At 56.1% G+C, this 22037-nt stretch overlaps 1 protein-coding gene across 4 annotated transcripts; it reads left to right on the top strand.

Annotated features, from left to right (window-relative positions):
- Positions 1–3712: 3712 nt before the first annotated feature.
- TBKBP1 (TBK1 binding protein 1) lies at positions 3713–21473 on the top strand. Of its 4 annotated transcripts, none has more exons than XM_070479354.1 (10): positions 3713–3818; positions 5707–5966; positions 6348–6470; positions 6705–6809; positions 7831–8011; positions 9000–9172; positions 9357–9418; positions 17872–17990; positions 18174–18901; positions 19922–21473. In XM_070479354.1, the coding sequence occupies exons 2-10, from the start codon at positions 5742–5744 to the stop codon at positions 20048–20050; spliced, it is 1845 nt and encodes a 614-aa protein (XP_070335455.1). In that variant the 5' UTR covers positions 3713–3818; positions 5707–5741; the 3' UTR covers positions 20051–21473. The 4 variants fall into 4 exon arrangements, with proteins under 4 accessions (XP_070335455.1, XP_070335453.1, XP_070335456.1 ...); XM_070479352.1 differs by having other exon boundaries at positions 8997–9172; XM_070479353.1 differs by lacking the exon at positions 3713–3818 and adding an exon at positions 3868–5330 and having other exon boundaries at positions 8997–9172.
- Positions 21474–22037: the final 564 nt, after the last annotated feature.

Here is a 22037-nt window from a genome sequence, read left to right as displayed (position 1 = left end):
TTAACTCTTTGTATGAAACATACCTTCTTGTTTGGAAGCAAAGTACATCTCAGCTTTGTAGCCGGGCCTGAGCTCTGGATGCAGAGGGGCAGCCTGTCACCATCCTGAAGAAAAGAATTAAGAAATGGCTTCCTGTGAATTGGCTCTTCATTGCAATGAGCAATGCCTCCTATTTTCTGAGCCCTGCCCTTCAAAATAGTCTTAAGTCCTTAGAGTATAACCTTGTGCAAACTCTTCTTTTCTGATCAGGAGACTCCTCGTCTGCAAAACAGGGGTCCCAATGAAGGAAAATAGAAAGTTCTAAGTACAGGATCTCAACACATGCATTAATTAAATTAACTGATCAATAACTATCACTGAATTATGTGCCAGGCTCCAGGGATACAGTGGTGAATGAAGCAAATAAAACCTCCTTCCCATGGAGCTGCTGGACAGCACATAGTATTCAAAAATTCAGCAGAGGTATACCTCAAAGATACTGTGAATTCTGTTATAGACCGTCCTGATAAAGAGACTATCTTGATAAAGCAAGTAATTTTTTGGTTTCCCCTGTGCATAAAAGTTACATTATACTGTAGTCTATTAAGTGTGCAACAGCAATATGTCTGAAAAAAAAGTACGAACCTTCATTTAAAAATAATGCTATTGGAAAGTTGGTGCCAATACACTTGATTGATGCAGGGTTGCCACAAACTTCCAATTTATGAAAAACAGTATCTGGGAAGTGCAATAAAGTGAGGCACAATAAAATAAGGTATGCCTATAGACTAATTTTTAATTGGGACATAGCAGAAATGCATATAGTTGTGAAAAATATGAAGCACAAATAGTTATCAACTTTGGACCCAAACCTTGCAGATTTGATTGGAGGATGTACGTTACCTCCACAGAAACTGGGGGATATGGGGAAGGAATGAGTCTTGCCACCACTGTGTAAACCTCTGATATGATGGAAGACTATCAACTACAGTTGGAATCCCAGGATGGTTCTGCAGCAAACCCTAATTTTCTAGGGTCTAGAATGGGAGGGCTAAGGTGGCAACTGAATCCAGCATTGTCACATGTGTCTAATCAATTTTTCTGCCTGCCTGATTCTATTTGAGTCATCTGCATTTTATTTTGATTCAATGTTTTTGCCAGCTAACACCACCTCCTCCATTTCAGGCAAGAATGGGACAGGAAAGATAATGTTTCTCCAGAGCAAGAGTCCTGGGAGTGGGAGACAGTCCCCACCCCAATGATTTCCAAGGAGAAAACATGTTGGGGTGACGGGCCCTGCTTCTGTCTCTCCCACCAGTAACTCAGCCATCCACCACATTCCCTCCTTTCCTCTCACTTACCCCCTACTTTCCCCAGGACCTTGGGTTTTACCTTTTCCTGTCTCTATCATGATGAACCCTGATAATATGGGTTCTTAGAAGGGATTCAGACCAATTGCTAGTTTTCTCAGGTGAGAGAGGTAACATCCAAAAGTCACACAACTTCACCCACTTATTCAACCAGGAACACTCCTTCCTACCCTTTAAATTTTAGCTTAAACATTACCTCATCAGAGGACATTCTCTGACTACTTTATCTAAAGCAGATTCCCACCCTCCAAAAAAATTATTCTTTATTGTTGCCCCTTTTGTCTTCTGACTATCACAATCTAAAATTGTTTCATTTATTAAAAATTTTTTCCCCATCTGACTCCTCTACTAGAATATAAGCTCCATGAGGGTAGGAGAGACAACAAGTGTTCAAGAAATCCTTGTTGAATAAGTGTACAGTGAGCAGGTACTATCAGGGCAGCTGGGGATACAGATGGGTAAAATGCAGTCCCTGTTCTCAATGTCTGTCCAATACAAACAGAACCAGAAATGGGGGAATGCTATGAAATCAGGTCTAGATTCCAAGGAGGTATTTTGGGGGCACCTGAACCAGGCATAATCTCTGTTGGGCTTTTGCTACCAACTGCTTAGAACCCCAAATAAATCACCCGGCTGGCCCTGCCAGCTGACTCAGGCCTGAACCCTGACCAGCCCAGAAGCATCAGGAGCTGACAACTAATTCAGTAGAGTGTGTGCTTAGACTATCCTGGGCCCATTACCCTTTCCAGTGAAACAAGGTCTGCCAGTCAGTTTCAGGTCCAGCTGATGGCCCAGTCCATGCTCATTAAGACCTCAGGCAACCCCACTACCTTTAAGCCCAGCCTCCAGTCTTTTGCCTAGTCCTCTTAAGAGTTTTGAAAGAGAACCTGTGCAGTCTTAAGGAAGATGACACCTGCCTAGCCCTCTGGATTAGTGGGGTGACAGATGTCCCAGCTGGGTAGCCTTCATATCTAAAGGGCAGGTGGACTGTCCCACATGGCTCAGAAAAAGCCAGTGTTGTGGGCTGTAAAAGGCTAACAGGAGAGACTGGAAGGGAAAACAGCAGGAAAAGGAGGAGGTAGGAAGCCGATGAGAATCCCTTTCTTTGAAAGGAAGGAGTACAGAGCCTCTGCTGGCTCTTCTGGGAGGAGTTCACCCTTCAGCCCACTCTTCTTCCTACAGTGGGGCAAAATGGGAGCTGCTGCTGCTGCTGCTTCTCAAAGCTCACAGCAAGCAAGAAACCTTTTTTCCTGTCCTTTCCACATTCACCACTCCTTCCTCCAGTAGCCAAAAAGGAAGGCTCGGGTTCCCAGCAGCCTGAACCTTCTCTCCAGATGTGAGGCTTCAAGCTAAATGCTGAACCCACCCAAAGCCCCTGACTTACCCTATACCCTGCTTCCAGGGTTGGCTTGTCAGGAGTTAGCCAGAGTCCTCCAGAATTTCCCAGATCATTCCCTACTGCAGCCAGGCTGACCATGCCTCTGCCCACGTTTTTTAATCCATCAGGGAATAACCAAAACGACTTTAACACCCCAGAAGAGAGGAGTCACAGATCACATTTAGTTCCTATCCCCATTCCTCTTCTACAGTTGCCCAGGTCAGGAATTATCTCCAATTTAATTCAGAGGGGTTAAGTAATTTGCCTAAGGTCACACAGTGGGAAAGGGACAAAAACTTGTGACTCCTGCCCAGCAGTTTGGCAGGTGCTCAAATACTCTTTGTGGAAAGGGTGAAATCTGTTTGTTCATTTCGCTGGCCTGTGGGTTTCTCTGTGTGTTGGGGAAGGGGGTTGTGTGTGCGAGAGGGAAGCTGTTCTCCTTCCTAATGAACTTTTATCTCCTCAGTTCATTCTCATTTCCAAAGTTACTGTATTTATTATCAGAGCAATGCCCCCTCCCCCAAGAGCAATGAAGAGTAGGTCTAATGTTTTCCTTCTCGAAAGAGCAAAGACCAAAACAATCCAATAAAGAATCTCACTTTCCCCTAAAATATACATCCTCAAAGCAAACCCCAAAGCACCACCCGAGTCCCTACGCTGTCCGCAAACGCCCCCATACACCCGCCACGCCACACTGCGTGGGGAGGCGTCGGGGAGGGGGCGCGGAGCGCGGGCCGCGCGGCAGGGAGCCGGTGGGCGCCGGGCGCGCAGCCAGGCTGGGCCGCACGGCGGGGGCCGGCCGCCCCTCGCCACGTGGTGGTAGCCGCGGCGGGGTCCGTGGCGCCTTCCCAGCCAGAGAAGCCCGGAGCAGCCGGGGAGGAGGAGGAGGCGGCGGCGGCGGCGGAGGAGGAGCGGGGCGGGAGCGAGGGAGGGGGGCTGGGGGGAGGGGTGGGGGGTGGGGAGAGACCCGGCGGCGGCGACAGGGCGAGAGCGGAGCGCGGTGCCAGGGGGGTGGGGGCACCGGTGCCCGTCTGGGGAGGGAGCAGGCGGAGGGGGTAAGCTGCGATTACCAGCAGGAACCGGCAGCAGCTGTGAGTCCCGGCAGGGCTGGGCGGGGGGAGGGGAGCGGCGCCTAGGGTCGGCCCCCGGGGGTCGCGGGGTGGGCTGGAGAGGAGGTTGGCCCGCAGCTGGTCCAGGGTAGCGGGGAGGGGAAGGGTCCGGCGTCTGCCGTTCGCATTCCCCCTTTCCCCCCTCCTCCGCCGCTTCTCAGGCCACACCGCGTCCGGAGCCCCTTCCCCGGCTCCGGGAGGTGAACTAGGGGCCCGGGGCTCGGCGGCAGTGGGGGAGGGGGCTGCCTGGTCTCGGCCTCTGAGAGGGGAGGGGCGACAATTTCTGTCGGCCGAGCTAAAGGGGTTTAAAGGGCGGCTCTTAAAGGGGCCGCAGAAGGGGCCCGGGCCGAGGAGGCACCCCTTCCCCATCCGCCTGTCGTCGCGCTCGCGCGGGGCCGCTGGGCCAAAGGGAGAGAATGCAGAAAAAGCAAACGCGGGTCGCGATCGCCCTAGCGGCAGAGCCCCAGCTCGTGGGGTTGGGCTCGAGGTGGCGGGCCGGGGGTCGGGGGTGTGGTGAGCGGAGCTGGGGGAGAGGGGATAGGCTTGGAGAGGAGAGGGTTAAAGGTGGGGCCAGCCCTACAAACACGCGCACACACTTCTTACTCAGACCCGGTCACACGCGTTTCCCTGGCACTTAATGCGGGGCGGTGTTGGGGCCTGGGCCCGAGTCCTCTCCACCCAAGGCTTTTGCTGCCGGGCTTTGGGAGGTCGCGGACCCCACTGCCGCAACTCACACCTCAGGAGCCCCCTCTCTTACGCGCACACATGCTCCGGCGCGCGCGCACACCTCGGACATTCCCATAGTGCCTCACGTGACACACGGCCCCGAACGTGCCCACCCTTCACACACGCTCACGCACGCGTGCACACACGCACACACGCACACACAAACACTCACGGCCTCCCGGTCACTTCCCCCTCCATCCGACCCCCGCCTGCATACCCGCTTAAGGCGCTCATTGACTATGACACACCTACACTCATTCACAGACACACACACTCCCCCCACACATGCCAGCCACAGACACACATTCATAAACAGGGCCAGGAGAAGTACACACGCACCCCCTCGCCTACTCTTTCGGGAGCCCTGAGTCATTCCTGCCCCCTCCCAGGGCTCCCCACTTCCCTGTGTGCTGGCACACAGGCCGGGCTTAGGAATTCTTTGTCTGCCCTCTTCACCTGAGCCTGGCGGCCCTCTCCCAGAGCCCCCTCCCCTTCTGTGTTCCCTCAGACACTCAGCCGAGGACTTCCTGTGGGTTCCAGGTCAGGGGTGAGGAGGGCCTGGAGGGTTGCCACAAACCCAGTGTGAGTTGGGGAGGCGCTTCCTTTTCCTGAACTCTGGGATCCTACAGGAGGAAGCTGGGAAGTTGGGCGGGGGCCCAGCAGAGGATGTGCTGACAGTGGTGGGGCTGACCCTCCCAGAAGCACTGGGCCTTCCTTAGGGAGGAGCCAGGGGTGCCGGAGGCCAGGCATGAGGAGCTTGTCAGAGAGGTATTTGGGGAAGTGAGGCTTGGGGTGGGGAGGGGGCTGAGGAGTCAGTCAAGGCAGGCCTCATCTGGGCCCCCTGTGCTGGGAAGGCAGCGCTCTCCTGTCCACAGGTCTCCCTGGGTTCCGGAAAGAGTCCTTCTCTGCTTCTGGCTTTGCTTACTTGTCCCTATTTGTCACCGCTCTCCCTGTCCCCCGCAAGTCTTACTTGCCTCTGGTCCCAACCCCTTCCCCAGGGCAGCAGAGAAGGGAAGATGGGGCTGGGAGGGAACTGTGAGACACAGGTTTCATCTCAGCTGGCCACAGAGCTCCTCAGGCCAGGACAAGGGGTGTTGGGACAAGCTCTGGGCCCCCCTCCCCACCGTTGCTCCTGCTCTCCCAGGAGGCCCAGGGCGGGCCGTGGCCCAGGCCCTTGCCATGGAGTCCATGTTTGAGGATGACATCAGCATCCTGACCCAGGAGGCCCTGGGGCCCAGTGAGGTGTGGCTGGATGCCCCTGGAGACCCCTCGCTGGGGGAGGACATGTGCTCTGCCTCCCACTTTGCCCTGATCACGGCCTATGGAGACATCAAGGAGAGGCTGGGGGGCCTGGAGAGGGAGAATGCCACCCTCCGCCGCCGCCTCAAAGTCTACGAGATTAAGGTCAGAACCTGGGGGTGATGGGGGTCTGACTGTGTGTTTGGCAGGGGAGGGGGCTGCTGGAGATCCAGCTTAGACTCCAGGGATCCGAAAGAGGGGTCTGGGGCACTCGAGGATCCCTCATGAGGGTTGTGGCTGCTCTGGATGGATGGGGACTCTGGAGAGCCCAGCACCAATCAGGAAGGGATCAGGAGGATTCCTCTTAGGAACACTAGACCTTAGATCTAAAAAGATCTGGTTTGTGGGAGACGCCTTCTGGGCCGTGGGAATCGGGATGAACAGATCCCACTGGAGCTGGGAGGGAGAGGCTAGAACTCTGAGTCAGGTTGTGGGATGGGGACAGAGCTAGGCTGAAGCTCTTCTGAGGGCCTACCTCATTTGCAGTACCCACTGATCAGTGACTTTGGGGAGGAGCATGGTTTCTCTCTATATGAAATCAAGGATGGTTCCCTGCTGGAGGTGGAGAAAGTCAGCTTGCAGCAACGGCTCAACCAGTTCCAGCATGAGGTGAGCCCTCCCTGAGTTTTTGCTCCAATCCACCTCTGATAATCCCCAACCCCAGCCTCTGGCCTTTCATTTCTTTGATCAGAGATGGCCATGGCCCTCCATAGTACCAGCTTCAACTCCGCCTGCCCCTCCATGGGTGCTGGCAGTGGGGGTGGGAGGCACAGGGTGCTGCTCTGTCCCCAAGTCAAGTTAGGCCTGACTGTGGCTGCCCTCCCCTCTCTGGGCCTCATCCAGTTGCAGAAAAACAAGGAGCAGGAAGAACAGCTTGGGGAGATGATCCAGGCTTATGAGAAGCTCTGCGTGGAGAAGAGTGACCTGGAGACGGAACTGGGAGAGATGGTAAGGTCCAGGGAGCCTGGGTGCTTGAGGGTGTGACCTTGGCTGTGTGCTTGTGGTACGCACTCCGCGTGTTCATGTCTGTCTGTGAGTGTCCACGTCTGGTGAGTGGGGTTGTGTGTGTCATACAAGTTGTGAGCAACTCTGTGTACATCCTGACTCTGCAGTGACAGAAGATGACTATGTGAGTGGCCCTGTAGAACACTGTGAGTCTGTGTGTATGTTTAGGTCTCATGCTGGGTTGACCCTATGCCTATAGCACTGTGCTGGAAGGCTGTATGGGTGGGGGCAGAGGGGACTGGAAGTGTTTGTGATTGCTGGGATGGGCCTTGGCCTGTGTGTGATTCTAAGTCACGGTATGGCCATGCTGGTCAGCAGATGGGCAGGTGTCAATCAGGAGATCTGGTCTCTGACTGGCTCCTAGCTGGGTCAAGTCATTTAGCTTCTGTCCTGCCTCTGAGAAGTGGGGCAAATAATAACAACCTTGCTGAGCTGTTACGGGACATTCATGTAAAAATGCCTTGACTCAATCGCAAACACTTACATGGCACTTACCTGTGTGCCAGGCATAATTCTTATCTCTTCAGGTATATTTACTGATTTTAATCCTTGTAACAAACTGACCTCAGAGGTAGGTGTGGTTAGCCCCATATTACAGATGAGGTACACAAAGCCCAGAGTAGTTACATCACACATACAAATGGAAGCTTTTATGCTCTTGAGGGGGTGGCCGTGTTTGGATAGGGGGATGTTTTTAGAAGTGTTTCTGCGTGTTAGTGACAGGGAAGAAACATTAACTGTGACCTTGCAAGGGGCAGTAGCCAGAAACATCTGCATTGCAGTTGATGGGAGGGACCTTGTACTCATGGCCACTTGGAGAGTGGAGCTGGGATGTGTGACCTGGGGCCTTTGCTCAGTTTAGAGGGGTGATGGATACCCAGACATGGGGAAGTCCTGGGTTTAGGGAGCCCATTGGGGTGCCCTGGTCTGTTGCAGATCCTCATGCCCTTTTCTCCCTCTATAGCGGGCCCTGGTGGAGACCCACCTGCGGCAGATCTGTGGTTTGGAGCAGCAGCTGCGGCAGCAGCAAGGCCTCCGGGATGTAGACTTCCCCAGCCTGAGCCCCCCACCTGCCCCTGCCCCGCCCTGTGCTGATCTGGACCTTCACTACTTGGCTCTTAGAGGGGGATCCGGCTTGAGTCACGGTGAGATCTCGGTGACCCCTGATTTCTATACTCCGAAGTCCTCCCAGCCAGCCCCCCATTTCAACCCCATTGGACACTTCCAGGGTTTCAGATTGTTAGTCAGCACCCCAGTCAGTTCAGTTCAGTTACTCAGTTGTGTCCGACTCTTTGTGACACCATGGACTGCAGTACGCCAAGCTTCCCTGTTTTTCGCTATCTCCCAGAGCTTGCTCAAGACTCAGGTCCATAGAGTCAGTGATGCCGTCCAACCATCTCATCCTCTGTCGTCCTCTTCTCCTCCTGCCTTCAGTCTTTCCCAGCATCAGGCTCTTTTCTAATGAGTCAGCTCTTCGCATCAGGTGGCCAAAGTATTGGAGCTTTAGCTTCAGCATCAGTCCTTCCAATGAATATTCAGGACTGATTTCCTTTAAGATTGATCTCCTTGCCGTCCAAGGGACTCTCAAGAATCTTCTCCAACACCACAGTTGAAAAGCATCAGTTCTTCCGTGCTCAGCTCATACTGTCTTAAATTTCTCCGATAGTCACCTCATCCCTCCTTACCAACTGTCCTCTCACCTCACCACTATTACTCCAGATTCTCCCAACTGACATCCTGCCCTTAAATCCTTCCTTCACAGGCTCCTCCTGCAATTCCTATATATGCCAGCAGAGGGCGGCCCCACCCAGAGTCCCCCTGCTTGTCTTTGGTTGTGATTGGGAGAGGCCCCTAAGGATGCTTGCAGATGAGTCTGACCAGGGGAACTCTTCCAAAGCCGGTCTTATCTCTCCCCTGACCTCCAGGAAGGTTAGAAAAAGCAACTCAGCGCATCACTGCCCTCTGCTCTCAGCAGAGGTTTATCTGTCATCCTGGGGTGGCTGCCCTCTGGCTGTCTCTCCTGGAACCCTCACGCTGCAGTTCTCACCTGTTTCACTTTGTGTTGATCTGGGAGTGGGTGGAGGGTGCCCAGCAGCTGGTTCCAGCGTGACATTGTCCTTTCCTCTGCAGCAGGCTGGCCAGGCGCCACGCCGAGTATGAGTGAACTGGAGCGGCGGCGGCTGGAAGAGGCCCTGGAGGCTGCCCAGGGAGAGGCCCGAGGGGCTCAGCTTCGGGAGGAGCAGCTCCAGGCCGAGTGTGAGCGGCTGCAGGGGGAGCTGAAGCAGCTGCAGGAGACCCGGGCCCAGGTAAAAGCGGGGGCACCAACCCCAGGCCCCTGCTCTGGCACTTGTGGAGCGCTGGGAGCTGCTGGAAGGAACTCTTACAGAGATCAGGGGTTTCCTCACTGAGTACAGACCAGCCCCAGGAATAGTAAAGAAGGGAGGTCCCAGCCAGTGAGGTTGGGGTCTGACTGTTCCATCTTTCCCTTAGGATCTAGCCTCCAACCAGTCGGAGCGGGACATGGCGTGGGTGAAAAGAGTTGGGGATGATCAGTAAGTCACTTTGTAATCCTCTTCCTCTTAACCTCTGCAACCCAGGGGGTGGCATTTTCCAGGTTCCCTCTTTGGTTCACTCCTCCCCCTCCACATTGTTTAGGGGCCCTGTCTTCCAAGCAGTCAGGGCTGTGTTTTGGGTTGCTTGTGTGGCTCTGCGTCCTTCACAGGGAACGAGGCAAGGTTCTGGCATGCTCAGGTTCTTGGAGGTTCCCTTTGGTTTCTCTGGCACCCGGGCCTGTGTCTTGTTGAGGTGTCGGGTTGGGAGAGACTTCCTCGGCAGCTTTGCTGCTGTGTTGCATCCTCTGGTGGGTTTGGGGTCTCTCTGGGACTCCTTTTCTATCCCAGTAACAAGGCCCAGCCAGTTGGGTTAACCAGATCCTCCCTGACAAGGAGGAAGGAGATGATGGTCCCTTTCAGGATTGTGGTACCTTGTCTCGACCTCAGGAGAGAGAAAGCAGAGACTTAGGAGAGGACAGACTTCCTTGAGTTCATGCAGCAGCAAGTCGGGAATGAGAACGTATTAGGCTGGGGTGTCCCTTGGGGATCCTGCCATTAAAGAGAACCAGCAGTAGGTGGGAAGGGTGCTGTGTCAGTGGGGCGCCTAGTCGTGGGGCAGCACTGGGCAGCCAGGGAGAGAGTGCACACAGCTTGGCAGCAGTGAGCCTGGTGCCTCTCACATCCGCACTCAAACTCACCCTCTCCCACTTTCTGAGAAATAGAGCACAAACCTCCTTCCGCCTAAGCCTTCCCCACACAAGATGAGGAGTGTAAGTAACGCAGACTCCATCCTTTCATTGGTGGGGAGGACTGAGGCCTGGAGAGGGCAGGAACCAAGCCTCCAGCACATACACACCCGGCTCCGGGACCCCCCGGGCCTCCTCACCCTCCTGCCTGCTTCTGGTCAGTCAGGGGTACCCTCACCTCCCCCTGCGCCCTGGGGTGAGGACCTGGGTGGAGCTGTGATAGCTGGGGAGTGAGAACCTAGTTTGTGGGACTAATGGGTGGGACTAGTCACTGTTAGGGGCCTCTGCAGAGAGGGTCCACCCTAGCTTGTGGCTGGGGCTCAGAGCCTGTCCTAGCCTGTATGCCCAGACCCGGAAAACACACATACACATACATGTTCTAGAATCCTAACTTGCCCCTAAAGTCACACCGTAGCTCCCTTTATGGCTCACTGAATCCACCTCCCTCCCAGAAGACCAGTAGAGAAGCCTCCCTCAAGAGGATGAACCCAGAGAGAGGGTTTTTGGTTTTGGCTGGAGTCTGAACAGCCAGGCTTCGAATCTCAGGGACCCCTCCTGGGATGCTGAGTGGCTCAGCTTTGCTGATTTCAATTCTCTGGCCCCAGGTTTCCCTCCCAGGCTCAGCAGTCCATCACTGCTGAGGGATGTGAGTGGAAGGTGATGTGGGGGAGGCCGAGAAGAGGTGGCATGTCCCCAGGGGCCGAGTGAGTGAGTGGGTAAAAGAGAACCCCTCCCACAGATGCCTCTGGAGGTCGTGCCATCCATGCCACTCTTCCTGGCCAGAACAGCCCCTTTTCCTCCCCCCTACAAGGTACCTATCCCCACCCTGTCTCTTAGCCAGAGGGAACTGGGCTCTGCTCCAGGCTGGTCCTACCAGAGGTGACCTCCAGCTCCTCCCCCGGGTCTCCATGGTTTGGACTCTGCATCACGGCCTCGCAGACTTCTGCTCTTGGAGCCAGCCAGGCCCTGCCTGCCCAGCTTCACACTTCCTTTCAGGCCAAGCATCTCTGGACAGCCCCAGCTTGGCAAGAGTTAATTCTCAGAGGAAGTCCTCACTCCCCCGGTAGTTTTATTTTCTTATAAGCTCAGCTCCTTTTGGTAATAAGCTGCTTCCCGAGTGCTCCCTCCCCTGTCCTCCCACCTGAGGAGGCCTCAGTCACCTGCTCTCAGCTCCTTTCCCCGCACCAGCCCCTCCCTTTCCTTCTACTTCTGCCTGACCCTTCAGGCGCATGGGAATTTTACATGTGGGCCTTCCAGGAGAGGATAGCTGAGGTGGGCTATCCGCATGGAAGTGTGAAGGCGGAAGAGGGGGCCAGAGAGGTTCCTGAGTCCAGCCCATTTCTCGGTGGGAACTCGTTGTATCCCGAGAGGTGCTCCCCCTTCTTGGCGTGGATGCCTCCAAGGTGGTCGTCACTTTTACCATGGGAGTCCTGGCTGTTCACATAGCCTTCCCCGTACCGCTGCTGCCTCTATTAATTCCCCTCTGTGAGGCCTCCCGGTGCTGAGGGGCCAGGCCTGGAGGCAGTCCCAGCCCCAGGGTTTCCAGGCTTCCCCATCCCAGCCCCTGGTTCACAAGCCCATCATCAGTGTTCCTCTGAAAATGGGCACCCAGACCAGACTGCCGCCCTCCAAATCTGACCTCGGGGCAAGATTTCCCAGCCGTGTGGTCAGTGCCCAGGGGAAGAGCCACTGAAGGTGACCCACCTTCAGTGACCAGGCTAAAGGCAGTCATGGAGGAAGAGATGGAAGTGGAGACCAAAAGGGTCCCAGCCAAGCGAGAGGTGCAGACCCATGGCCCCCCTCCTCTGGCCTACTCAGGGTCTCAGGTCCTGAGTGCGGCCTTCCTGAGGGTGTGGCTAGCACTGAGGGTGGAAGGGCTATTGTGGAGAGGGGGCTTCTAGAAGGGGCTCAGTGAGGGGACACAGGGTCAGTGAAGGAGGGGGCTCACCCAGGAGGGGAGCACTGTGAGAAGATGGGGGTTCAGCACGAGTGATGAGGGGGAAAACTATAGGCCTTTTTTCCCAACATGGGGGGCTCAGTGTTGCAGCCTGGTGCTTTTCCGCCCACCACCCCCCCACTCCTCTCTCCGCCCACAAGCCTCTGCGTGGGCTGCGGTTAGTGGTAGGGGAGAAGTGTGAACTCTGAGAGAGAGAGGATGGAAACTCTGCACAGAGGTCAAGGGCAGTGTAGGGGGGTCAGGACGGAAGTCGGAGACCCCCGTGTACCCTGAGCTCAGCCTCATGCCCCAGAGCCAGCAGGCCCAGGGCCTCCCCCTTCACGCTTCTCACCCTCCCTACTTCCTTTCTTTCAAATTTCCTTCAGCCCGGACGCCCGGCCCACAGAACTGAAGCCCTGAGCACTTGCAGCCTTGGGCTCCCCAAGGGTGGGGAGGGGTTCTGAAGTCGGGGGCCCACCACGCCCACCTGTGGTCTGAGGGGTTGGTGGGCTTTGAACCACCTCTGACCCTCTCCCTGCCAGGGAGGCAGAGAGCAGCTCTTACCCACGCTCACTCCCTCGATGAGGAACACCACATCCTCCCCTCATTCAAACCAAACTCATTGAGCTGGTATCTCCTTAAATGGATCAAAACTGGTTTCCCCTTTTCACCTCCCATCTCCTAGGCGTTTCCCCGAGTCCTCATTCCAGCAGACACAGTGTGAGGCAGTTTACCTATAAAACCTCATTTGAGTCTGACCAAAAACCATGTGACAGTGTTGTCCCCTGAGCAAATCAGGGTACAAAGAAGTAATCAGAGAAATTAAGTGCAAATACCAAGCAAGTCGTGAAACGATGGGGTAATAGCCCTTCTGTGTTTCTATGGTTTAAATTCTTGTCCAGGTAGGAGGTCCTTATACAAGGAGCAGCCCGATGATTTGCTGACTGATTGGTTTTGAAAGTGAAAGGAGGCCCTATTAATAATTCTGCCAGGTGACTCCTGTCAACCAGGACAGCCCTGGGCAAACTGGGATCTGTGGGCCCCCAGCCTGGAGGAGGACTCTGATTCCAACCCTGCTGTGAAACTTCTCCATTTAGCTGCATCTGGGGAGGCTTTCTAGACACAAAGACCATCTGGCTGAGCTGGAAGCGTGGCAGGGGCTGCCATGAAGAGCCGGGCTCTGTCGACCGCAAGTCATAGCTGGTCGAGGAGAGTGAAGGGGCTCAAGGCGCCTGAAAGGAAGTGGTAGATCGCTGGGTTGTTGCAAGCGACTTCCTCCTCCCCCCAGCCCGCAACCTCAAGTCCGCTCCACGGCCGGGTGCCTGTGGTCCCTCCCTGAGGGTCAGGCCGGGCGGGAAGACTAGTGCTGGGTGTGCCTGTGGGTAGTGGAAAGTTTGGTCCTTAAATGCCCCTGCAAGGGTGATGTGGCTGGGGGGCAGCGGGGGCAGCTATGGGCAAGGATGGGGGAGCTGGGAATGCTGGATTTCTGTTTTCCTCCTGATTCTGTCAGTCAGGGATTCTGACCACATGACCAGCTCTGATCCTGATCCCATCCCTGCCTGTAACCCCTATCCCTCATCCTGACCCCAACTTGGTCTCCAGTCCTGACCGAAGATGATCTCATCAGACCCTGACTCCAGCCTTAGTCCTGACCTCGAGCCTGTCCTTAGTTCTAATCCCATGACGCAGTGCTAGCCTGAATCTTAACCCTGCCACATCTGCACCCTCATGGAGGCTCCAGCGCATCACAGGGCACCCAGTGAACCAGGAAGACACTGCACTCAGAAGCCCGTGTGTATCCCAGCTGGTTTGGGGCAGAAAGAGGCCTTCTACAGAGGCAGATGCTTAGGTCTCTAACCTTTCTCATCTCTGTTGCTTTATCAATAACAGTGAAGATGATTGTTTCCACATGAGTTGTTGAACTCCCTGAATTATTCGTGGAAAGAAAGAATGAAAGGATAAGTCAACAGAGGGTGGAATGATGTACAGGGACTGGGAGCTCTCTTTCCTGCCAGCACTGTTGTACTCTGGCTTCTCCAGAGGTGCCAGCTCAGCAGGCTGAGGTGCCAAGAGCCTGTTTGAGTCCCTGCTTTGTGCCACTATTGCTCTGTGACCTTGAGCTGGCCTCTTAACATAAACTCTGTCCTTCCACTTCCACACGTGTCGAGCATCTTCCTCTCCCCTCCCCAGGTAGGGCTGGTGATGCTCAGGGATCCCAGGCCACTTTGGAGGTCCCCAGCCTCTTTCTCCTCCTCTTAGCCTTCTGTTGCCTTCCCACCTATCCTTTCCCCCTTCCCTGATCCTTTTGGAAGGCAGTTGATAGCTGAGTAGTGAGTAGCCTCGACTTCAGTGTCCAGGAGACCAGAGCTCCCATTCTAGCAACTCCACTATTACTAGGCTTTATGACTTTGGTCAACTGACTTAACCTCTGTAAGCTTCGGTTTTCTCATCTGTAACATGGAGGTAACAAGCCGGCCAACACTGCAGGGTTGTCCTGAAGACTAAGTTCTTAGCACAATGCCTGGCCTCTGATAAGGGCTCATACAGATTATGATTCTTTTCTGGGTGCTTCCCAAGTTCTGAGAGACTCAGACGGAACTTGTCCCCCATAATTTAAGCAATGAGGAAGCACCCAGATGCAGGCATCTGCTGCCGTTCACCTGACCCAACCTTCCCAAACAGCCGTGATGGTGGAAAATAGCACTCAGGTGTGGGCCAGGAAGCGGAATGTGTATTCAGGTGCACGCATGCGACTCTTAGTTGTGTTGTGAAGTTGAGATTTTTTTCCACTGAATTGGCAATGTTTTCTAACGTGAGTCATTCAGGTCGTTAGCGTATTTAGCAGCCCAGGCCTGTGCATCTTGAGGTGGGTAGTCACCTAATGTAGGAGGGAGGTCTCACAGTGCCTTGGAGCATCAGGTCTGGTCCCCCTAACCTTGCCCAGGGTCTCAGAGGCAGTTTTGAGGGCTGCCTGGAGCTCCTGGAGGACACGGCAGGTGGGCGCAGAGCTGGAAGTGGGGCTGGGCATCCTGGGCTAGGTCCTTCTCCCTTCCATTTCCTGCTGCCTTGTCCATTTTGCTGCGAGGAGGGTGCCAGGAACTCGGTGCTGGAAAGTGGGGTAGCTCCTGACAAGGGGAGGAAGGCAGGCAGAGGAGAGATGGGGCCTGGCAACTGAGTGTGGCAGGTGAGATCTCTGAGGCAGGGTGTGAAGGCGACGACCTGTATCTGTCACCTGAGATAGGCAGTGAAAGCAGATGCGGAGAGAAACTGGCTGCTCGGTCAGAGGGGATGTTCCATCTGTGCCCTGCCCAGAGCCCCCTCCTGCCCTCACCACTGGGGGGGTAGCATGATTGTCCGGAAGGCCCCCAGTCTGAGGGAGGAGGTGCAGCTCTGGCCCTCAGATCCCCTTGGTTTGAAGTGGGGAGCCTTCCACTGGAAAGTCCCCAATTTACTATGGGCCATAGACTGGACCTCTCAGTCTGATGAGGGTGATGCCGTTCCTTCCCATAGACCCATGCTAGAGGAGGAGGGTGGGGGACATAGGACACCCGAGGGCTGAGATAAGATGGGATGGAGGCTGCAGCACCTTGGCAAAGGCTCCCCAAAGGACTCCTTCCCTCTGTTCCTGTCCACCATCAGACTGATAGAGGGCACTCTCCCTCCCTCAGAAGTGGGGTTGTTCCCCAGAATCGCAGCCTGTTTGTAATAACTTGGCTTTGGCCCAGATGGGTTAAAAATAGTTTTGTTGTGGGAGGGGCTCCCTCTCCACCCAGCTCTGCCCCAGGATTAATGAGAGAACAAGGCGAGAGCGAGGGAGTTCAGTCACCATCTACCCGCTGCACCTCGGCTTTTCCTGCCCTCTGAAGCCCTAACCTCATGACTTCCCGTCCTCTTCTCCGGGGTTGGTCAGACACACACACACACACACACACACACACTCTGTTCCTCACTCATCACACACACACACACACACACACTCTGTTCCTCACTCATCACACACACACACACACACACACACACACTCTGTTCCTCACTCATCACACACACACACACACACACACACACACACACACACACACTGTTCCTTACTCATCACACACACACACACTCTGTTCCTCACTCATCACACTGGCCTCACACCTCCCTTTGCTCTCTCCCGTTCACATGGATCCTCTCTTACATGTCCCATTACCATGAGATGAGAGCAGGGCCCCATCCTTGCCTCCCAGCTACTGGGGCAACCCCCCCCCCCCACCGCCTCCCCAAGAAAAAATCCCTCTGGAGTGGCCAAGCCTCTGCCTGCCATTTCCCCTCCAGCTCCAACTTCCACAAAGTTCCAGAGTCCCATCTGGATTGGGTGAGGGGAAACGATCTGGGGAAACAATATCCCCTGCCTCCCCGGCTCTGTCCAGGCCCAGATCAGAGATGAGAGTGGTGACCCAAGGCCATGGCAGAGTCTCCTGTGATGTCAGGACGGGCTCCCTGGAGGTGTGCAGGCTGGGGTGGGAAAGAGAGGAGGGGCAATGCTGAGAATGGTAACTTTCCTTCAGCGATTCTGGGTCAAAGGGACCCAAAGAGAAAGGGAGAGAAAAGGAAGTGGTTGAAGTCTTTGCTGAGTCTGTTCCAGCTCCATGAGGGTGGGTGCCCTGGAGGCCTGCACAGGAAGTGGGAGGAAAAAAAGGGAAGAAGAGGGACTTCCCTGGTGGTCCAGTGGTTAAGATTCTACACTTCCACAGTAAGAGGCACAGGTTCAATTCTTGGCCAGGGAACTAAGATCTTGCATGCTGCATGGCCTGGCAAAAAAGAAAAGAACTAAGGGAACAAAAAAGAAAAATGGTAAGAGAGGCTCAATTCAATATTGACTTACTGAACAGCTACTGGGTACCAGATCCTGGACAAGATGCTGGGAATACGAACAGAGTGATGATAATCTCTACGTTTGAGGAACTCCCAGTGAAGTTCCAGAATAAGGCAACTTTTGTTAGGTGCTTAACATGAGTGGTGCCCCCTGGAGGTGTGCCAGGCACAATAGCTGTTCACAGAGATCTCCAGGTAAAGGGCTCCCTGGTGGTCCTGGGAGTTGCAAGGCTGAAAGGAGCAAAGCAGTGGACCTAGGCATACTTGGGTTCAAGTGTATCAGTTGGCACCTCTGCCAAGCCAGGAGGCCATGTCTTCACTTACAGAATGGGGCTGTTAGTAGGCTGTGCAACAGCGGTCTCTAATCTTCCAAAGGGGAGAACTCCTCTGGCCCCCCGCCCCCATACGCAGATTGTACTTCACTATTAGTATGAATACTTTGAGAAAACTCACAGCAACAAAAGCTACTATAAATTCAGTGCAGCTTTTTGATGAATCTGTTTTGTCACCACAGTTTCTGCACAGATTAGAAACACATTCACACATACCTGTATAAGATGTGTTCAGGCCACAGACAGTGCTCAGTGAATACGCAGATTCAGGGAGCCCTTGAAACCACTGAGGGCTCCAGCCCCCGCCCATAGTCTGGGAACCACTGCCCTAGCCCCAGGTAAGGTGTAGGGAACCCCTTGGAAGAGGTTCCCCTTTGAGGTGGCCCTTAATGCCCAAGAGAATTTCTGCAGCGGGGGTAGGAGGGTCTGGGAGGGGAGGGCCAGATGCCAGGGCAGAGGCCGTTCTTCCTCCACAGCTGTGACAGTAAACCCACTTCCCTTCTCCTCACTCTCTGCCCTCTGACCTGAGGGTCGGGGCAGGCTGCGGTCAAGCCTTGACCCGGGTGACTGGGTATCCTTCAGGGTGAACTTGGCGCTGGCTTACACGGAGCTGACAGAGGAGCTTGGCCGGCTTCGGGAGCTGAGTTCCCTGCAGGGGAGGATCCTGAGGACGCTGCTGCAGGAGCAGGCCAGGAGTGGCGGTGAGAGGACCCAGAGGGCGGAGGGCAGCCGTGGCCACCCTCCACTTCCTTCCCCGGTGTCCCGGCCTGTTCCACTCGGGAGGAGAGTGGGTGGGCACTGGTCCCTGGCAAGGCCCGGGCTCCCCAGTCCTGACGTCCTCTCTCTCCATCACTCTCACCTGACCTGTTCTGCTTCTCTTCTAGGCCAGAGGCACTCGCCGCTGTCGCAGCGCCACTCCCCGGCCCCCCAGTGCCCCTCGCACTCCCCGCCGACCCGCGCGGCGCCCCCCTGCCCCCCGTGCCAGTCCCCTGTCCCCCAGCGCCGCTCCCCTGGGCCCCCCTGCCCCTCGCCCCAGCAGCGCCGCTCTCCGGCCTCGCCCTCCTGTCCGTCGCCCGTCCCGCAGCGCCGCTCGCCGGTGCCGCCGCCGTGTCAGTCCCCCAGCCCGCAGCGCCGCTCCCCAGGGCCCCCCACCTGCCCGGCCCCGCAGCCCCGGCCTCCGCCGCCCCCGCCGCCCGGGGAGAGGACGCTGGCCGAGCGAGGCTACGCCAAGCCGCCCAGCCACCACGTGAAGGCCGGCTTCCAGGGCCGGCGCAGCTACTCAGAGATGGCGGAGGGCGCGGGCTACGCGGGCGCCTCCCCGGCCTGGCTGCAGGCCGAGGCGGCCACGCTGCCCAAGCCGCGGGCCTACGGCGGCGAGCTCTACGGCCCCGGCCGGCCCCTCAGTCCGCGGCGCGCCTTCGAGGGCATCCGCCTGCGCTTCGAGAAGCAGCCGTCGGAGGAGGAGGAGTGGGCCGTGCCCGCCAGTCCGCCCAGTCCGGAGGCCGGCGCCATCCGCTGCGCCTCGTTCTGCGCGGGCTTCCCGGTCCCCGAGTCGCCCGCCGCCACCGCCTACGCCCACGCCGAGCACGCGCAGTCCTGGCCGTCCATTAACGTGAGTGCGCTCTGGCAGGTAGACCTGGGAGCCCCGCCCTCGGCTTCGCACCTGGTTGGTGGGCGGGGCCCCCTTCCTTTGACTCCGCGCTCCTCCCCCGGACCGCGCGTCCCCGCTCTCCAGTGGCGTTTTGTTGGCTTGAACTGGGGCCTGGGGCCGCACTCTAAAACTTGTTCAGCTTCATGGTTAAAGACCCAGTCTTCAGAGTGACAGTCCTGGCTTTGATTCTGGACTTCAACACTTAATAGCTTTGGGACCTCGGCAACTTCTTTTCCTTCTTCGGCCCTCAGTTTTCTCATCTGGAAAAATGAGGACAATGATTTATTATCTGGTTCCATTAGAAAATTTTAAAGAGGGAGGCAGGGAACCTAAAGCACTCTGCACAGTGCCTTGCTCAGTAGTAAACATCTGCTATTAATTGGTGATGAAGGCCATGCTGACACTGGTCTTGGGTCCCAACAGGGACAGCCCTGCTCATTCAGTTCTGTTCATCAGGCCTCAGAGCCCCTGCCCTTTAAATGTCTGTCCTCGAAGACAACCGTTTCTCAGGGCTGTATCGTTTCACAGAAATAGTGAGTTTCCTGAATGTCAGAGCCAACCCTTGCCACCTGGAAGGACCAAAATACATTCCAAAGTCAGACAGAAAATTATTTCGGGGCTGTACATTGTTAGGGTTATCCGTTGCTCTGAGTTATCAGGGAGCTGTGTCTGAGTCACTCTGAGGGCATGTCTGGGTCTTGGCTCCCCTCATCACTGCAGATATCCTGGCAGGCTGAGCATACCTACCTCCCCGTTCAGCACTACCTGGGGACACCATGCCCAGGATTGGGAGAGTGGGTGCTGAACTGGTGCAAAGTGGTTAGGGAGGGGGAGGAAGGGGGTGATGTAGGATAAGAAGTGCCCAGATGCCTTCTCATGCTGCAGTGCTCCCTGCCTTGAGACCTAGGAAAGGGCAAGCTGGGATGTGCGGACTGTGAAGGACGGATGTGGACCGCAAACAACTCCTTTCTTTCCCCACAGCTGCTGATGGAGACAGTGGGCTCTGATATCCGCAGTTGCCCCCTCTGCCAGCTGGGTTTCCCAATCGGGTACCCAGATGATGCCCTCATCAAACACATTGACTCCCACCTGGAGAACAGCAAGATCTAGGGTGCCTCCCCCCACCCACTGGCAGTTTCTCCGCCTTCTCCCATCACCCCCAAACACACTCACTTTGAATGCTGCATGAATCTCGTAGGGGGCCCCTGCCCCTTGCGACCCCCAGATACCTCCACTAGCTACTGAGTCAACGTGTGTGCCGTCTCCCCTGGTCCAGGCACCACTCAGCCCTGGCTCTTCCCGGGAGGTCAGCCGAGGCTCTCCCCAGCTCCCTGGCTTCTGCTGGGGAGGTGGGATGGGCTGGGATGGGGAGGGGCAGATTCTACCCAGCCTCTCCTTCTGCCTTTCTGTTCTCAAACAGTTGGATCCAAGAAGGTGTCTAGTGCTTGGGCCTGGGGGAGGGGAGGGTATCAGAAGACTCCAGAAGCTCCCCCAGCCTCTACCCAGATGGCCAGCTTTCTCAGGCTGTGCTCTGTCCAGGGAGTGCCTCCCTGTAGAGTCCCAGAGCCTGCCCTGCACATTGATGCCAGTTCCTCTGTCCCCTGGCCAGGTTGGAGCTCATGGCATGGGCCCCCCCCTCCACTGGGGGAAGGAGGCATCTTGTTTCTTGCCATTCCCTGTAGGCCAGCCCTGTTTTCCCCCTCAGCCCACCCTGGGGAATAGGGAGGGTGGGAGAGGAGAGGGAGGACCCTGAAAGATTGGGAGCATCTGGCCCCAAGAGGCTGTGCTGAGGCACCACGACCCTCAGGCCAGGGAACCATCTGTGTCTGCCTCCCAGGCCCATGCCCTTCTTCTGGAGCCCCCCGCGTCAAGGTGCAAGTTGTTAAGGCAGATGCGCGCCCCGCCCCCACCTGACCCCACTCAAGCCCCGACACCACAGGTGCCCTGGAGCCCAGGTGTGACTCAGCCTCCGTTAGCTGGGTGGATGTCATCAGCCCAGCCTCCCAGGCCAGAACCTGAGGATGGGCCCAGGGTGCTGTGGAGATCAAAAGAGCTAACCCCCTTCCCACACCCCAGCGACCCACATTCCCTCTGTGAAATCTACCTCAGAGTCGTACCCTCAGAAGGACGGGTAAGCAGGAGGCCAGGGGGTCCCCAGGGCTGAGGTGGGGAGCTTCCCAGGCAAGCGTCTGCTGCCCCACAATGAGTCCACTCTCCTCCACTGCAAGCCTCTCCCGCGTCTCAGCCAGGGCGGGGGCAGTGGGCGCTGCGGTCAGTGCATGTACCATTCTGATCCAACTCTCCCAGGCCCCCCACCTCCCACACCCTTCCCCTCCTCCTCAGCGCAGGGGAGGGAGGGGGTGTGTCGGGGTGGGGGGCAAGGGGCCGAGGACTGCAGGGACACATGGCATTGTACCTTGAGTGTCCCCCTAGGGAGGGGAAACAGGGAAGGGGGACTGGAAAGGGGAGGTGGGGCCCCTGAGCTCTCTGAACAAGTTGAAAGTCCAAATAAAACTTAACCTGTTCCATCTGCGCTCCGTCTGTGCTCTCTGTGGCTGGGGGAGGGAGGGAACCCTTCCAGGCGGAAGGTCTTGGAAACTGTCTCAAGTAACCACAACCACGGGAGGGCAAGTAGGGGATGCTTAGGGCCGCCGTGTTCCCAGGTGGTTCTAGAGACGCAGGCATGCGAGTGGCTACAGGTGACTTGTGATGTGGCCTTTATTTGGAACAGATGGGGAGCAGCAGAGGGTGTCTTCGTGACCAGCCCTGAGCAGGTGTCAGGGACTCGTGAATTTTCCCTCCCAGCAGGTCTGGCAGGTAGAGGTTCTGTAGCCTGAGGATTCGTTTACCCGTAGCACTATGTTTTTTTTCATCAAATGATTTCTCATGCCAAGAACCAGACTGGAGCCTCAAAAAGGAAGGAACATTTATTTGGGTTCCATGTCCTTGTGGATCAGAGAGCAGGGAGTGGCTCAGCGGCTGCCTTGAAAAGTGCCATAGCCTGGGAGGTCAGAGCCAGGTCACGAACCCGTGACTTCTGCCCCAGCTTGGGCTATGCCTGACCTACTTACTCATCAAATCTCCGTGCCTTTCATTT

The sequence above is a fragment of the Odocoileus virginianus genome, chromosome 17, assembly GCF_023699985.2.
Source record: "Odocoileus virginianus isolate 20LAN1187 ecotype Illinois chromosome 17, Ovbor_1.2, whole genome shotgun sequence".
NCBI lineage: Eukaryota > Metazoa > Chordata > Mammalia > Artiodactyla > Cervidae > Odocoileus > Odocoileus virginianus.
The sequence above is the reverse complement of the archived record's forward strand: the minus strand, read 5'-3'. Positions and strand labels throughout refer to the sequence as shown.

What these genes read in the sequence shown, in the direction of transcription:
- TBKBP1 (XM_070479352.1), top strand. Translation starts at nt 5,742, where the DNA reads ATGGAGTCCATGTTTGAGGATGACATCAGCATCCTGACCCAGGAGGCC. An exon ending in AAAAGAGTTGGGGATGATCA is followed by an intron (nt 9,419 to 17,871) that starts GTAAGTCACTTT and finishes GGTATCCTTCAG; the next exon opens with GGTGAACTTGGCGCTGGCTT. An exon ending in AGTCCTGGCCGTCCATTAAC is followed by an intron (nt 18,902 to 19,921) that starts GTGAGTGCGCTC and finishes CTTTCCCCACAG; the next exon opens with CTGCTGATGGAGACAGTGGG.